Source organism: Pyrus communis, chromosome 9, assembly GCF_963583255.1.
Source record: "Pyrus communis chromosome 9, drPyrComm1.1, whole genome shotgun sequence".
NCBI classification, from domain to species: domain Eukaryota; kingdom Viridiplantae; phylum Streptophyta; class Magnoliopsida; order Rosales; family Rosaceae; genus Pyrus; species Pyrus communis.
Window position 1 is genome coordinate 2,730,044 of NC_084811.1, and position 18,130 is coordinate 2,748,173.

Genomic DNA, 18,130 nt, shown 5'->3' on the forward strand with positions numbered 1-18,130 from the left:
GTTTGACTCATTCTAGGCTACATGCCTATTAATTACCACCATTCTTTTAAGAAAAGAATACCCTTTGATTCTAACATGAAAAATATGAAATTTGAGGATTTTGCGACTGCACCTAGGTCGAGCCCTAGATGGCCTACGTACGCGTTTGAGGGATCAAGTCACTCGTAGTTCTTTTGATTTGGTATTTGGATTTTCAGTGTGTGAATGACCCACTAAAAAGGATTTGGTGTTTGGTTTATTTGGGTGAATTTGTTTGAATGAACCAGGGATTTGATTTTGTATTTGATGTGAATTTGGTTGAAAATGAACCAGGGATTCTATTTAGTGTTTGGGTTTTGCAGTTGTGTCTAGAATGTGAGACTAGACTGCCCACATATCCTTGACTGAATCAAATTGGCGAAGTTCTAGATGTATTTGTTGAGGTTTTGAATCTTTAATGCCTTGTGCAGTTTCAGCTCGTGTAGGCAAGAAGAATTTGAAATTTGATGCGACTTCGTGCTATTTGGTATTTATTACAGTTTCTTGCCATTTGATATTTGACGTGGCTTTGTGTCATTTGAGATTTGAATAATTAGTAGGAAAATGACCCATTAATTAGAATTTGTGTATGACAATTTGGAAGGGTTTTAGAGCCCTTGTATTGATTTCAAACGAATTTGGCTCAAACGAATTTGGAATTTGATTGAATGGGTGGGTGACCCATTGAAGAGTTTACGTGGTTTTGTACCACTAGAATTTGGATTTTCCCATTAGCCCTATGACTTGGAGGCAAGCAACTGCTATTTTGATGCAGTCTGGAGTCAGACTAATATTTAGCACAGTGCATTTTGGTAGTACAAAAACACTATTCTTCAATATCTAATTTTTAGGTAATTCTCGCTTTACTATCCTCTAATATCATGAAATTCGTAATTTTCTACCCTTAGTTTTTTTACGTCTTAGTTTCATACTTAAAACTTTTTATTTTATTTTATTTTAGTTCTCCCGTTAAACTTTTTGTTAACTTCTCCTAAGAAAACCCGTCGCACTTCGTTTTACAAGGCATGTGGTACCGTATTGGGTCAAGAACTGTCAACGTTATCCCATAAGTTGGGCCTGGCCCAAACCCGAAAGAAAGGAATCTGACTGATATTTTAATTTACACTAAAATTTGATAAACCACGCATTCAGAATATTTTCAAAAACAATCCCCTGTACTCATTCGTACACACACCAAACCTCACACTGACCTCAGACCGTCCAGATACCTCACCGTCTCCACGTGTACGGCGATCACCACCCCACAAAAATAAACTCCGTACTCTCCCTCCTTTGCCCTCATCTTCTACACGCTCTGTGATACTCTAATGAAAAATAAAATTCAAAAAAATAAAAAATACAAAATACAAAAAGCTTTCATTGGCTCTGCATTCTCACCTTTATATTCAAGTTTCGCGGCAACGCCTCCTCTCTATCTCATTCTCTCTCTACACCACGCACTCTCTCTCTCTCTCTCTCTCTCTCTCTCTCTCTCTCTCTCTCTCTCTCTCTCTATGGCTCCCTCGCTGCTGTCCTCTTTTTGATGGTTCAATTCCGATCTTCATAAACTTCTCGAAGAGTAAGTACCTCCGATCTTTGATTTTTAGGGTTTAGAAAAGAGTCATCGGCTCTGAATAATTTGAAATTTTGGGAGTTAATTATTCGAGAATGACTCTGAATTTTTGCTGATTTTCGAAGTGGTGGTGGGAAGCGGTTCTTTTGAACGAGTATTGTAGGTTTCAGTGATTGTGGAGGGGGTTTTTGAATCTTGGGAGTCGATCTCGAAATGTGATGGGCTTTTGAGGAATTGAGGGTTTTTCCGTATCTGAATTTGGTGTGTGGGTTGTGCTTGAGGTTGAATTTGAATTTTGCAGACTGTTTGGTTTTCAAAAATTTAGTTTTCCATGAGAAAATGATGGCAAGCAAAGGGGAAGGAGTTTGTTTTGTAAATTGTTCGTGTTCCTCATCACTTGTAATGAAAAAGGACAGGGCTTTTTAATTTTTTTGAAGTGGTTGTACCTTGTGGTTTGATGCTCGTTCGATCTCCGGCTTTGGGTTTTAGTTATCGGTCTTAATTTGTTTAAGAGAAAAATGGGTTTTTCTGTTTTGGCTCGTTCTTGAAGAGAAAACATGCTGTTTTAGATTTTTGATTGTGGTATTGTTGCGATTAGTTGATTGTCGAACTGTAGTTGGCGTCACTGGGTAGGAGATGTTTTAAATCAGTGGCGCAAATACAGTTCTGAATTTTTTGTTATGTGCTTCAGATACGCAAACCTTGCCATGGCCCCAACAAGAAAAGCCAAAGGTGTAAAGCGGTATGCAACTGTAAATGAGGCATCTCAGGAGAAATATGGCGGAGGGTCAAACAAAAAGAAGCAACGGGTAACTCATGGTTTCTTTGTTTATTTTTCATTTCGGCATTTGTGAAGACTACTTACATAAATCAACTGATGTTTTGTTTGTTCAATTTTTTTGCATAGAAGAGAAAGTTGTCTGATAAGTTGGGACCGCAGTGGAGCAGGGGAGAGCTTCAGCGTTTTTATGATGCATACAGAAAATATGGGAAAGATTGGAGGAAGGTATGCTCGTATTTGGTTTCCTGGTTCTATTTGCCTTTGGAAATTTTGTTGACAACTAAAGCTGTTTGGTGGTGCTACTGCCATATATCAGCTTTAGGCTAATTGCATTGGTGAAGCATATTGTAAGCAAATTTCAATTTGCCTACTTTAATGTCACACTAATAGTAGTTTATGCTAAAATGAATTGTTCTTTTATTCACTTTATGTTTTCTTTATTCCCTTATTTTTAGATATTTGATTTCTGTGGATTTCTAGGTGGCTGCTGCAGTGCGCAACAGAAGCATTGAGATGGTGGAGGCTCTTTACAATATGAACCGAGTATGTGTGTTCCATGATGCTACCTCAACCTTATCATTAAACTTTCATTATAAGGTGGTCTTTGACCATTTCTGACAATATGAATTGTCTATGCTTCTGATTTCAGGCGTATTTGTCATTGCCAGAGGGGACAGCTTCTGTAGTTGGCCTTAAAGCAATGATGACAGATCACTATAATGTTATGGTGAGACTGGAGTACTCTTTCAAGTTTGTCCCCTGGTTTTGGATTTAAAACATTATTTGGAATATGTTTGGGTTTTTACTTGGAGATGTTATTCTAATTTCCAAAACTACTACCTGAGGGTCACTGTTGATATGGTTTGAAGCACATCATGGGCTCTTAAGTTTACTAACAATGTCACAGTACGCGTAAAAGAATGAATGTCATTAAAGCTATCCATTTTTTTCACATTATATAGTCTTGTATGTGCTATATTAGTATGAACTTGAATATTTCTACTCACCAGGTGTCTCTTTGTAACTCAATTTCTTACCTCTAAATTGACAGGAAGGCAGCGATAGTGAAAGAGAGAGCAATGATGCTTTAGGATTTTCTCAAAAACTGCAGAAACACAAGCTTGGGAAAGATCAGCCCAGTGTCTCGAAAGATGTTTTCCACACTCATCCAAGTGCATCGCTTGAAGGATGCCTGTCATTAGTAAAAAGGAGAAAGCTTGATGGTAGGATACCTTATTTATTTCTTTGTACTAATTGTTCTTCTACCTCATATCCTTTACATTTGCATGGCTGAAGATTAATATTCTGGTTGCAGAGTTAAAGTTGATGAGGAATAAGAAATATAACATAAGAAGTTTGGTTTGTTGGATTTGTGATACTACAGAGTGTCCATAATATCAAATGGGAAATTGACAAAGAGAGTTGGTGTGTAGATGTTAGCGTATATCTCAGTGGAAGGAGAAAAAGAATGAAAGGGAAGTAATTTTGTATGGTAGATTACCATGGTAAATGAATATTAGATTTTCTTTTAGTGCTTCGGGTGAATTTGGAAGCACTTTTTTTTTTCCTTGTTTTGGTGGGGGAGAGTGAGGGTTGGGACTTCTTTTTATAGGTTGGAAGGTCTTCCTATCGCTACCCAATGATGCTCAAATGGTTTCAGTGATTGATTGATTTTGACTGTGACTAATGTAGTCATATTTGTTTAGGATTTCTTTTCCATGTTGGAAACCTAAATTTCAGTGTAGTAGTAGAGTATATTTATTCCTTGGAAGGCGATGGGTTTTCAGTGCTCATGACAATCCACAGAAATTAAAAAACAATTAGAAAATGTTTACATGCATGTAGCCTGTTGCAGTGTTAGTTCATATATTCCTGTTTGGTGTCATTATATGATCATGGAACTGTCTTGAATATATTTTCTGATGGTATAAATAAATTGAAATATGATTATCATCCGAAGCTTGCTTTCTGTTATTTTGACTTCAATTTTAATCAGGTGACCAGCCTCGTGCAGTTGGGAAGAGGACGCCTCGTGTCCCAGTTTCATATCTGCATAAGAAAGATGATAAGGAAGCTTATGTTTCTCCAATTAAAAAAGGTCGGAAGTCAGAGGGAGACAATGATGATGATGTTTCACATGTGGTAGCGTTATTGACTGAAGCTTCGCAAAGAGGAGGCTCTCCCCAAGTTTCTCAAACGCCATACAGAAGGCCTGTGCATTTAAAATCTTCTTCTGTTCAGAGCTCAGAAAGAATGGTACATAATATGGGTTCACTTGTTCTGGCCCTACATTTGTTGTCTTATTCGTAGAGATTTATTATTTGATTCTCTTTTGTTTATGTAATATAGCATCCACCACCAGGGAAAGCACGTGCCAACCTTCGTCGTGCTTCAATGGACGGAGACTGGTTGGAAGGTAGTATAGGAAGTGGCGGGGCCGAAACAGGAGACTATCCCAGAGATTTGTTAGAAGGTGTAGGTACAGTAGAAATGTCTTCGAAGGGGAAGAAGTTGTATAAAAAGAAAGGGAAAGTTAAACAGAGTGAGAATCATCAGTTTGATGATGGCGGTGAAGCGTGCAGTGGCACTGAAGAAGTATCTAATCTAAGTTCTAGGGCAATCGATGATATTGAAGTTTCAAATACAAAAGGGGAACGACTTTCTCCACAAGGGCAAAGGACGAAGAGCAAAAAACTTTATTTTGGAGGTAATTTTGCTTATGCGCATCATATATTGTTGGCATTCCAGGACAGAATAATGACTATTTAATTGTTACTTCTTCTTTTTCTTTTCATGCAATTGAAAGTTGAAGTAAATGGTGTGATGTTATCTTTTATTTTCCGGAATATGTTTTTTCTTTGTTGTGGAATTTTGTTTTGTTCTTTTCTATTTGAAGTCTGTAATGAACTTAACTTGTTAGGAGACACTGCCATATACAGGAACTCGATAAAAAGGGAACGCAAGTGCTTATTATTTGAACTTATGACAAGTAGTGGTTGTTGAAGTACAATACAGTCACATTGCTGTAAATACGTATTAATTGTGCTGATTGTGGAGATGATTTCAGAACCTAGAGGACAAACACAGAATCCAACCATATTTTTGTACATTTACGTATTATTTGTGCTGATTATTTATGCATATTAATATGACAATCAGGGGCATACAATATCTAATTGCAGAGACACATACAATATCTAATTGCACAGACACCTTTAATAACCATTTTAATTTTGAATTCCATCAATTGCATGTTTTTTTTTATAAATATTTTTAGTACCATGAACTATATATCTTGACTTCTGCAGCTATGGGTTTACAGCCTGCTATTTGTATTGAGAGTTGCTTTATATGTCTTGTAACGATATATTGATATTGCAATTATTCTTCTTGCAGATAAAAGTTCATGCTTGGATGCTCTGCAAACTTTAGCTGATTTGTCTCTGATGATGCCGGAATCAATGGAATCTGGTATGTAGTTGTTGCTTAGAAAATTTCCTGGATGGGCATTGTTACTTTTTACTTTTTAGTGAGACATTTTATCTATATATAGGGAAAATAGATCACCAGGTATAACTTATAACTTTAGTGAGACATCCATTCGCATTTTACATTTACAATTTTGAGAGGATGGATAAATTTGAAGAAAATGACTTTAGATGAACTCACGAAATAATAGTTTAGTGCAGCATTTTGAACTGCACTTTGTTCTTGGGATTCATGTTTTTATCTGGGTGCAATTGTTAATTTTTCACATCTATTATGCATGGTTAAATGATCAAATATTTTCTCTTAAGGTATGATGTTATCCGTATTTGTTGGATATAGGATCATCTGTCCAGTTGAAAGATGGAGGAGCAAACGTAGATGCGGAAGATAAATTTAGTGTACCTGAAACCACATCTACAAGCCAATTCAGAAACAAAAATAAACTCCCTGGTGCAAAACATAGAGTGCCTTGCGCAATTTCTGGAGTTGAGGGTACCAATTCCAAAAAGTCCAAAGTTGGGAGGGATCCGGCAATTGATATTAATACTGTCTCAGAATCGGAACAACAGTCTCAGTCGACCACCAAAATATTGAAAAGGAAACGGAAGTCTTTGGTGCCGAAGGTAAACATAGCAATGAAGGTTGATTATCAATGTAAATTCTCTTAGAATCTCTCTTACCTTTAATTTGGTGATGAACGACAATTCTCATTTCAGATATCAAATGCTGATGCTCACATGGATTCTGATATGAATGAACCTTTAAAGACTGAGGTATGTATTGCAGATCCTTTTTCTTTATATTTGAACATGCTTTTAACTGTCTTCCGTAGAGAGCCCATATTTTGTGGTTACTTTTTGGATTCCAAGTCTTGTAGCTATGAGCTATATATGAAGCACGGATATCCATATGATAAAGGTACAACAATTAGCCATTCTTGAAAAGAAAAAAAAAAGGGATATAACCGGTAAATAAATGTATTATGTTTGGTACCATTTTATCAATGGGTAGTAAGTTTATTGGATATTTTACAATTGTATATGTGTTATCCAATTAGACGTTTATCATTTTGAACATGATAAATTTTAGTATGTTTTTAGTTTTCACTTGTATTTATGGTCCTTTTTCTGCACCAAATGCAGTCACATTCCATTTCCATTAGGACGATATATACACATGTACATTATGGCTTCAAATTCTGGATCTTTTGAGGTGGACGTTATATTGAATGAAGTAAATGATTCTTTACCTGTCATTTTGTTTGAGTTATGTTTTACTTCATTTCCATGCCATATGTTGTAGGGTTTTGGTGAAGAAGAAAATAAACCAGTGACTAAAGGAAAACGCACCAGTCAAGTCTCTACTCCTTCGAAACAATGGAAATCAGCCAGATCACTGGAAGGATCTTTGAATGGCGATCATAGGCGAGCATTGGCTGATTTAACAGGATCGACCGCGCAAGTGCCCACATCAAGCCAATTTAATTTGCCAATGAAACGAACAAGTAGACGTAAAATGTATATGCCCAGAACATTGCACCCCAAAGAGAAGTCTTGTGAGGAAAAATTGAAAAATCAACTTAACACACGCTCAAATTCAGTGCAGGACAGAGCACTCCATCTAAAGGTACAGTCATGTGTCCTATTTCTCTCTAATTTTTTTCCATGTTTAGAACCAAAGTATTCTATTCTCATATAATTAATTTGCAGGAGAAGATCTCTTGTTGCTTGTCATCAGATTTATTACGTAGATGGTGCACTTTTGAGTGGTTTTATAGCGCACTTGACTACGCTTGGTTTGCCAAAAGGGAGTTTGAGGAGTACTTAAATCATGTTGGACTGGGACACATTCCAAGACTAACTCGTGTAGAATGGGGAGTCATTAGAAGGTACATATTTCAAGTAGATAGAATATGGTGTGTAAATTGTGAAAATATTAACTGAATATTGTTGCATTGTTTTCTTTACATTGCAGTTCCCTTGGCAAACCTCGGAGGTTTTCTGAGCACTTTCTACATGAAGAAAGGGAGAAACTTAAACAATATCGGGAATCTGTGAGGAAACATTATGCTGAACTTCGTACTGGTGTTAGGGAAGGACTCCCAACAGATTTAGCAAGACCTTTATCAGTTGGGCAACGAGTGATTGCTCTACATCCTAAAACACGAGAAGTTCACGATGGAAGTGTGCTCACCGTTGATCATGATAAGTGCAGGGTTCAGTTTGACCGTCCAGATATTGGAGTTGAATTTGTCATGGTAGGGGATCCTTTTAACTTGTCTACATGTCATTTTTCCATTTTGTATTCGTTTGTCATCGTGGAAACTTTTTCTAGTCCCATTTTCGACAAACTACTTATTGACACTCTTGCACCCATCTTCACACACCAAATACTAGCTTATTTGATCTTTAGTGAGTTCAATAGTTACCAATGCTAGGTAAACTGTTTTCCCTTGACCATCCTATCTGAGGATTATTTGCGTGCATGACTCTTGGATTGAGATGCTTGACCTTATGTTGTTAATTAAATACTGGGTTCTACCAGATATATCACTCAAGTTATTACTTTTAGTGAATTATGTTCAAGTTTTCTGTTTAGCTCTTACTGAATTGTTTTATTATCAGAAATTGAAATAAAATTATGTGGCTATTGATTCAAATAAAGGCTGCTACACGAACCATAAAAACCTTAGGTTATGCATTCAAAGGTTACAGACTGATTATATACTAATAAAAGAAGATGAACCCAAAAGATTTCAGATGACACTGCTGTTCGCTAGCAGCTTGATAATTTGATATTTTATTCTTTTGTTTTCCTTTTCTTATGTGCTATCAAGTGCTAGTGAATCAGAATGCTACATCAAGAAAATCCATCTACTTATTTTGAGATATGACATGAGAAAATTTCTTTGCAGGATGTTGATTGTATGCCTTTGAACCCATTGGATAATATGCCAGAAGCTCTTAGGGGACGGGATATTGCTTTTGACAAATTCTCGTGTACATCCAAGGAGCCAAATAAAAATGGAAATCTAAATTTTGGAGGGCCTATGATGTTTGCTTCAAGTGGGCATTTGGTGAAAGCAACTAGCCCCATGGATGCCTTCATAAAGGAGGAGAAGGTCAGCATTTCTACTAAAGCAAATTTGTGAATTTGTTTTTTGTTAAAACTCTTTGCAGTTCATAAAATCCACTGCTTATCTTGTATTCTGGAAGTCTTTTTTCATGCTGTAGATGTTGCGTTTGACCTCAGTTATATCTTTTCATTTTGATTAACATTTTCTGTACATTTTACGGCCTATGGTTATGGTTGCCACCTGACATGATTGATGGTATAAGATCTAGTTGATGAATGTATGAGGATGCCGGTTCTAGAAACCATAGTGTGGTTGGGAGAAAATAAATTTGAGAAATGGGCAGTTGCCTTTTCACCTAACTATACAACAGAGCTTAGGTCCCCAATGACCAGGCTTTTTTACTACAATTTCGCTTGGGGAGCACCAAACGTCATAATGCCCATAGGTTCAATGGTACTCTCTTTCTTCTACCGGTAACAGGCATTTAGTGGCCCGCCCAGTGAATATGTTGAGTAGGCACCTTTTCCTGCATAGATTAGGAAGAAAGGGGAAAAAACTGATATTGTTGAACGAACTCTTCTTAACGGTTGAACTGCATTTCATGTCTGTAAAGAGGAATAAAAGGGGGGATGTTCAGGCAACATAGATCAGTCTCAAAATTCTGGATGCTAGTTAGTTTTCATGAGCAATCAACTAATTTTCTTAAAATTTTGTACAGGGGAATGCAATTTATACAACTGCACAACCAAAAGCAGCATCAGCTGATATTGGTAGGGCACAACAGACATCATATAGTCAACCTGGTATGGTGGTGGCACATAATCAAGCAAGGGAAGCTGATATACGAGCTCTTTCTGAGTTGAATCGTGCTCTTGATAAGAAGGTTATCCTTTTTTTCACCCTTGAAGCTGATTAATAGATGTATTTATTGTGAAATTGTGAACATCCTGATGCTGCATTACGCATGCATTTCGTTGTCTTATCATAAATTCAGTTAGCTTGAAAGCTGTCTTCTGTATGTAAAACTTCTGTTTCTGTTTTCAACCTTTAAGCCACTCCCTCCTGAATTCCTTAGGTCTTCTAATTTCCTCATTATGGTTGTCGGTGCCCTTTCCCACTTTGGTCAGCTGTCTTAGTGTTGTCTTTATCCATCCCTGTGAATCTTTCGGCATCAAGCTTCTTTGCTAAACTTCCTTGAATTTGTAACGATGCTCAGAAAGAGTTGATTTTGTTTTTCAAATTTTAGGAGGCATTGTTGATGGAGCTTAGGAACACAAATAATAACATTTTGGAAAACCAGAACAGTGGAGAATGCACTTTAAAAGATAGCGAGCCTTTTAAGAAGCATTACGCCATGGTACTTGTACAGCTAAAGGAAGCCGGTGGCCAGGCATGTGGCTTCCGTGAATTTATATCATGCTTCACATGTGTTTTTGGTATACCATATTCTGCTCTGACCTTGGAGCGACCCTAAATAATCACTTCCACATGCAGGTTTCTTCAGCTTTGGTTAATTTGAGGCAACGTAATACTTACCCTGCAAATTCCCTGCCTCCTTGGATGAAACAACCAGCCAATTGCACCATCTATGGTGACCCAAGTTCCTTCGACAGCTCTATTTCTCAAGAGTCAGGATCTAGTGTTGCTGACATTGTTGAAGTTTCAAAATCGAAAGCACATATGATGGTTAATGCTGCTATTCAGGTAACTGGATTTGTTGTAATTTTGGGTTTGTACGATATTGGTCTTCACATTTGGACGGTATTTTTTCAAATGGCTGAAAATCCAAACATTAGTTTTCTTTATCGCTGGGGAAAATCCAAGCAGTTGCTCTTTTTTCTTTCTTCGTTTTCTTCGGTATTGAAATTGAATGCAGTTAGTGCGGTAACACAATGATGCTATCATTACAGGTAATGGCGTCAGGGAAGTGCGGGGAAGATGCTTACGTTGGGATAAGAGAGGCTCTAGATTCCATCGATAACGAGCATTTCATATCAGAGTCTAGATTACCTGTGAACAGGTCTCAAGAGCAAGTAAATGGCAGTTTGGGCCAACGTAATCAGATAAGTTCCGGCACATCAGATCCCAACTTGACCAGTGATTCATCTGCCCCGAAGTTGCATACCGACGCTGACAAAAATGAGGCTCAGATTCTTTCCGAGGTCATCTCTGCATGCGTGATGGCCGTACACATGATACAGGTAAACTGAGCTAGTGTCGAGATAGGTCGGTAGAGAAAAATGCTAGTTTTCACTTTTGCTGAATATTTTTCACTTGTCCATGTGCAGACATGCACTGAACGACAGTTTCCTCCGGCCGCTGTTGCTCAAGTATTAGATTACGCAGTGACAAGCCTGCATCCACGCTGTCCCCAGAACGTTGGAATTTACAGAGAAATTCAAATGTGCATGGGCAGAATCAAGACACAGATATTAGCACTCGTACCAACTTGAGTCCGATGCTTCCTTCCATTCTCCGGAGTTGTTTTGATTTCTAAAATTATTCCAGACCAAACAAACTTAACTGACTGCCAATTACGCGCATCGGATTGAGTTTCTTGGTTCTTAGGCCTGTAAATTAGAAGCTGTTCCGTGTATATAGTCGATAAGGGCTTGGTTTTCGGTCCTCGTTTTCTCTGATGTCCTGTTGGCCAAAAGAAAAACGAGTACATGTTTCTGCTTAATGGTTGCCAATTTCTACAGCTTCTCACTCATTTTCCAGTGAAATGTATGACTAATTTACCTTGGAAAAAATTCTACAAGCAATTAAAGCTATAATAACGCCTAACCGTAGTCACAATACCCGAATTGGGCAACACCACGGTGGCACGGCCGGTGTGAGCCATTGCTTAGGTGAGCCATATAAGAACTGTAACCGTTTTGATATTAAGAACATCCAATATAATTTCGGAGAATAAAACGTAACAATACCTGTAGCAGTTAGTTTCTTGCGATGCAAGGTACCGCAAGTGCTTTGCAAAAATGTGCACCATAACTAAACATTGAAACCCACTTTTAAATGTAGCCCACCACAATCATGGATGCCGTATACACTATACACAACATAAGAGAGGGGATTGAGATCCAATCCGAATCTATGTGCGCGGAGCTTGCAGACAGAGAGATCCAGACCACTCAATTTCAATCCTATAACGCCCATTAGTCCATCCCACTAATCCACTTCACAAAAACCCAAAAACTTGAACAGCCATATACACTTTACACAATATAAGAGATGGAAGACAAAGCAGAGTTGATAAATTAAAGGTTTATACAAATGAAAAGGGGAAAATTTGAATCCTCACAATTTACAGATTTTTTTTCTCTTTGAAATTTCTATTCTTAAGTAAGGCAGGGCTCGGAAACACGAGGCACCCATAAAAGACTTTTGAGTGATTAAATGAAGCCATTCAGCATGTGCAAAGACAAAAAACGTGCCGAAAATAAAATCACCCCCAATCCCACCTCAAAAGCCAAGTCATGGTATATAGCAGCCGACATGTTTAAGCTAGCCTAGCAAGAACCTGAATACATCGCTCAAAGAAATAATCCCTTCTACACGCTTGCTGCCGGCCTCCACAATCACAAGTCTCCTAACCCCTAAAAATTAGCAAGGAAGCGACGTGTGAAAAAACTTGTTACTAACACAAACAAAACATAGCAAAGTTATTTACCTGATGGGCAAGCAACTTACCAGGATTAGCCAAGCGCTCCATCACTTTATGCAAAGAATCTGACTGCAAACACATCTGACATCTCTGCCCATTGAAGAAGCCATAAGGAGGATTTTCACTTTGTCCCAGTAGCAATGCCTACAACATGCAGGCAGGCACATTCAGTTCTCAGAGATGTGTACATTACCAAACATTTCAAAACTGAAAATTTGCACTAGAGAAATTTTTCATCACTCATTGTTTTTCGATTTTGTATTTTTGTCTTTCGATTTTGTATTTTGTCTCCCTGTCTATATTTTCGCTACTAATAGGTTGGCTTGCATTATGTGTTTGTGTCAACTAAACTCCAAGATTTGTGGACTCACATAATCACATAAACCTTTTTGTTGCACACCGAAACTATTCAAGACATACTGAAGAGGCTAACAACATCACCCACATGTAAAGATCATAGAATGTAACAGAGGTAACGCAAACTTGCACCATTTAGCAAGTACCTGATGGATGCTCAATTCATCAAGGCGAATCTGTGTATAAGCTTTATCTCTGGCCAAAGCAGTGATATCACTGAGGAAGATACAAGAAGCACATTCAACAATTGGTCAAAGAACAAGGTAATTAGCTCTATGTATGATGCAAATATAAATGAAATTCATTAGATTACCTTCGCGAATAAATATCCAGCAATGAATCATTACCATCCACTATAGGTATTGAACTAACGTCAGCTGCAAAAGAAAATAAGAAATAGGATAAGCCACATAGAAGCAGGAGTCAGGACTGATGTAAATAAAACCATCTGGCTAATTTTGGAGACAAGTAATAAAAACAAGGTAAGATGTGAAGCAGACAGCTAGAAAAGAGAAGAAGTATAACCTTGTATCAACAAAGAAAAGGCATCAGCAAGAGATGAATTTGGTCTCAACATTGCCAGTGGCCGTCCATCTGACTCTCCAATATTTGGAACCCATGTGCCTAAACGAAACTCAGATATAGGATGTAGGAGTATGGGCAAGGAGCTAGAAGAATGTCTAAAATGCCTGCATATGCCTGAAGTTTTATTACAGATTAGTAACTAAATGTGTAACCTTAACGATATATTAGAGAAATACTTACATTTTAGTATTCCGCAGAGGGAAGCAAGGTGCAATAGTTGTGGAAATGAACCATCCTGCGAAGTTGAATGGACAATTGGAACTGTTGCCACCTTGTTTTGCAAAATTTTCATAGCAACTTCTTTGAGAGAATCATAAGGGCCAGCCTGTATGTCAAAACAGTACAAATATAAGCATTATCATGATAGGTATAGAAGTTTCTGAATTATATAATTGCCAAAGATAACATGTCATTTAAAAATATAATACAAATTAGCATCTCATGAAGAACTTACAGAGACAAGACGCGGTGGACGGTATCTCCCATTGTCATCAAGTTGTCTGTTAAGATTTATTTTTCCCTCTTTCCATGCTGCTACAGTATGAGTCTCAAGCTCTTCCTCAGTCAAGTTCGATCCATGATTCCCAAGCTTTCATAAGAACCATACATTTTAATTAATTTAGCATGTCACTTCCAGAATAAACTTATATTAAGAACCACAATCTGAGATTGGCAACCATGAAAACTCATGAGCTGCGTGAAACAATTTTCAGGGTAAGGATAATAAAGAACTTAAGGTTATTTGAAACAAGAAATTTGTAATAGAGGAAACCGTATAGATGGAATGGGGAAAGAAGGAAAAAAGACTAAATTTAAAGACCGTTTTTGTGTGCCGAGAATTCGTATCAAGTGTTGTATTGGCCGTCAAATATAAACCAACTTCTCAGGATGCAGACTCCCTCAAGCACCATAAATTGACTCCAGCAAGGTTTGCAAAAAGAAAATAGACGCAACATTAAGTATGATGGCAGGAAGGATGTTACTTGTCTATAATATGAATGTTCAGAGATTCACGAGAACAACCATTAGTATGCATTATGCACCTTGTAGCATAGTTGAAGCTTAGAAGCCTCTTAGTTACAAGTACGCCTCAAAACTTTAAAACTTTTCAAACATATATAATAAATTGATAAAAGTGTGTATATTACTGTGTTTCATCCAGAACTAGCATAAGCATATATTAATAATAAGGAACGACAAAAGTTTTACACGGGAAACACCTCTCTCAGGATTAGGATGAAGTCCATTGCGCTAAGAACTCCAACAAATTGGCCCTTCTCAAAATCCCACAGAGGAGCCATAGGTAATCCCTTAAAAGGAACTTAAATTAGTAACCAAACATATAGATAGGTACAAAATGCAAATTATTACCAAAGCAGAAACTGTTTAAATGGAATAAATTTCCTAGGGACTGATGAAAATTAAGCAGAGACAATCAATTTATGTAAGCTGGGGAATTAAAGCTCCCTCCCACTTTTTGTTTGTTAAAGTGAAAGCGTTTGAAAAGACGTTCACCTGTTCGTGCAGGATATGGAATGCTTGCTTCACAGGTAAACTATTATCCAAGGCAATGACCTGTGATAGCAACATGATTAAAATAAGAATGATAAATTACCAGACAATGGTGGTCAACCCCACTAAGCTACCTACTATAGCCAGCAGCTGCATAAGGGTAAAGCATTCAAACCTTGCCTGACTCGGGAAGCAACTCATAAGCAGTATGTCTAGACAAGAAAATAGATATACGATGACGAGAGATATCGAGATCAGCTTGAGAGAACCTAGGAACTGCTTCCTGCAATAGACCAACTTACAACATGACCTATTCTGTACTGCAAGATAACTCAAATCCTTGACTTAAATACAAGTGAAAAACTTACTACATATCTAGGAACCACATCTAAGTCCATACTGGATCCACCAGAAGTCTCAGGACTGAAACTTGTAGGAACCATATCTTCTCCGGCTAGAAAGATGGTATTCACTACTCCACCATTCGCATTAACAAAAGGCTGATGCTCATCATGTCGCCATTGGCCATCAACAAAAAATTTGTACTGCAATTATTGGAAATAACACATTTAATATCAGCATGACACTTAAAGAAATTGTATGATGTAGCAGTAAGCGAGCATATGTAGCCCTTGGGTGAGAATATCTTATGGATGCCACAGAGAGAAAGCAACTAGACGATATCAGCGTATTAGGAGCATCTACCACCACAACAAGCATGTAGGGAATGGTATTATTATCTTTCCTTTACATACATTAAAGCATATAGGGTAAGAAAAAAATGTAAATAATCTTAGCACATTGATTTGTAGAGGTTCAGAGGTTATATATTTTAATGATGCAGGACAAAAGTTTAGGAGTATTTCTTCGAGTTTCATTTATTTAGCAGAAATATACTTATTCACTTCATTCGGCGATCTAATTTGTGGTAGAAGGTCAACCCTTATGGTTATGTTCACGCTATGCCCTTGATTATGAGGGTGCTATTTATAGCCAATAGCATATTGTACGATAAAAGCCTGATGCCTGTGCATGCTGAACCAATCAGAGTTTCCTACATAAATAATTTTCTTTCGTAACTCTCTACTGGAATGTAACAAATAAGAAATGCCAATTTCTTCCCTTTTCTGAGTATTAGACGGAACATAAGCACGCAACAAACAATGTTACAGCATTCACGAATCCTGATTCATAATATTACATTGCTTATCCTTTATGCAAGCAAACTCAACTGAACCGTTACCACACAACAATAGCAATACCAATGATTACAGAACTCAAATTGAGAACAATAAGTAAGATTTTAAACTTCAGCAAGTTGAACCGAGTATAATAGCATTGATAAGTGTAAGAAATAAACCTGATGATATCCGGGCGTCAAATTCCAAACAACTTGAAAAACAGTTGGACACCCCTCCACTGGAGCCATAGGTATATGTTCTAACCACCTGTACATACAGAAAAATATATGGAATATATCACAACTTTAATCATACATTGAGCATTGACACACGAAAAACGACTCTCACTCAAATAACAAGAACTACTACTGGAATTTGATCAATGTCATGGCACACCTTGTGAAAGAACCACTGAGAAACACACTCCTTCCGCCATAAGGCCAGACAAACCGCGTCGGAATTAAAACTGGTACTGAAAGTCTACTGCTTTGATGTGCAGCACCCGAACCAGACCCAAACATTTCCCACCAAATTAGATTAACTTTTACAAAAAATCCCAGAAACTGCAAAATTCGACACCTTCCCAGTTGATTATTTGCCACAAAAACTCAAATCCCACCAACCCAGTACACTACTTTTCCTGGAATTTAAGAACCCTTTTATCAAATCACACTTCAAAAAAACCCCACTCTGTTTTTTTCCTTTGTTCTTGCTTAGTAATGGGGATCCTCCACAACTGAGCAGAGGACCCTCAATGCTTGCACATGCAGTGCCACCAAATCAAAACCCAAAACACAAACTTTGATATGTTTCAATCTCAGCACTCTCTGATCAAATTCTCAGTCCAAAAGGTCAACAAATAAGCGGGCAGGAAGAAAACCCACAAAACTCAGCAAAAAGCCGGGGCATTTTCCACAATTTGATCTGTGATCTACTCCAAGTCAGAGACTTTCCCACCATATCCCATCCCAGAGCTCTGTGTCTCTGAAACTAGGTGGAGGAATTCGACTACTCTAGTGGTTGTGTTGTAATTTAGTGCATATTTTGGGGGCAACAGAAAGATACTGGAAGAAAACCCTAATACTGAAATATTGAAGAGAGAGAGAGAGGGGAGAGAGAGAGAGAGAGAGAGAGCTGGGTTTGGATCTCCAAAAGCTGTGTCCTCTTGAGTGAAGAATCTGATGGAAAACATCCAAACACTCCCCAATATAAACTAATAGTTGCAAAAAATAAATAAAATAGTTAATTAATTTTTCGGTGTATCTTAACACTAGCATGTGGAGTAACAATTTTACTTCAATTAACATGTATGCTTAGTGTAAGACATCAATCTCGTTAATCACTTGCATTATAATACGTAAAAAAATACATAACACGACAAGTGTTTTCTGATTCACACAAAATATCTAAATTAAGATCATTACTATATTAGCAGTTAATTACTTTTTTTAATGACAATGATGGCAAATTTCCAGAACTAAAATCATTATTTAAAGGGTAGTAGTTAGATTAACTTTCTACTTTACCTTTATTCATCTTTTCACTAAACAGGACAAAAGGTTTTTTTCATCTGAGAGAAAATGACTTTTGTTAAACTTTTAATGAATACTAGCAACTATCTCATTTTTATACTATCATCTTATTACATTACTTGATGTTCGAATTGTCTTTGCAAAACATAAGTAAAATTGAATCGATTATTCATCTAAGATGAATCATATTTGCAACGCTTGGTTTCTGATCATCAAATAACTTTGCACAATCATTAAAAAAAAAAAAACAATACTTTACTACTTAAAGAACAAGTAGAAGTTCCTATCCAAAACTATTTGCTGCCGATTCACGGAATTTCCTGTTCATATTATAAATCATTCTATAAAGATCGCATCTG

The 18,130-nt window shown here is 37.3% G+C and overlaps 2 protein-coding genes across 5 annotated transcripts; one reads left to right on the plus strand and one right to left on the minus strand.

The window, feature by feature from the left end:
• The first annotated feature begins 1,368 nt into the window (after nucleotides 1–1,368).
• Nucleotides 1,369–11,648, plus strand: LOC137744725 (protein ALWAYS EARLY 2-like). 4 transcript variants are annotated; one of them, XM_068484511.1, is made up of 20 exons: nucleotides 1,369–1,597; nucleotides 2,283–2,400; nucleotides 2,499–2,597; nucleotides 2,853–2,915; nucleotides 3,022–3,099; nucleotides 3,424–3,595; nucleotides 4,369–4,628; nucleotides 4,722–5,079; nucleotides 5,769–5,843; nucleotides 6,201–6,484; nucleotides 6,578–6,634; nucleotides 7,164–7,487; nucleotides 7,571–7,749; nucleotides 7,836–8,118; nucleotides 8,776–8,982; nucleotides 9,656–9,820; nucleotides 10,184–10,327; nucleotides 10,432–10,641; nucleotides 10,848–11,138; nucleotides 11,226–11,648. In XM_068484511.1, the coding sequence occupies exons 2-20, from the start codon at nucleotides 2,299–2,301 to the stop codon at nucleotides 11,388–11,390; spliced, it is 3,516 nt and encodes a 1,171-aa protein (XP_068340612.1). In that variant the 5' UTR covers nucleotides 1,369–1,597; nucleotides 2,283–2,298; the 3' UTR covers nucleotides 11,391–11,648. The 4 variants fall into 4 exon arrangements, with proteins under 4 accessions (XP_068340612.1, XP_068340614.1, XP_068340613.1 ...); XM_068484513.1 differs by having other exon boundaries at nucleotides 10,184–10,294; XM_068484512.1 differs by having other exon boundaries at nucleotides 2,502–2,597.
• Nucleotides 11,649–11,943: 295 nt separating this feature from the next.
• Nucleotides 11,944–17,393, minus strand: LOC137744726 (sucrose nonfermenting 4-like protein). Its single transcript, XM_068484516.1, has 13 exons — nucleotides 16,636–17,393; nucleotides 16,419–16,506; nucleotides 15,427–15,603; nucleotides 15,234–15,341; nucleotides 15,062–15,121; nucleotides 14,767–14,856; nucleotides 14,001–14,135; nucleotides 13,727–13,871; nucleotides 13,487–13,660; nucleotides 13,275–13,338; nucleotides 13,108–13,177; nucleotides 12,631–12,748; nucleotides 11,944–12,536 (listed from the first exon to the last, which is right to left on the minus strand). Exons 1-13 carry the CDS (start codon nucleotides 16,758–16,760, stop codon nucleotides 12,445–12,447), a joined length of 1,446 nt encoding a protein of 481 aa, XP_068340617.1. The 5' UTR covers nucleotides 16,761–17,393; the 3' UTR covers nucleotides 11,944–12,444.
• Between the last annotated feature and the right edge of the window lie 737 nt (nucleotides 17,394–18,130).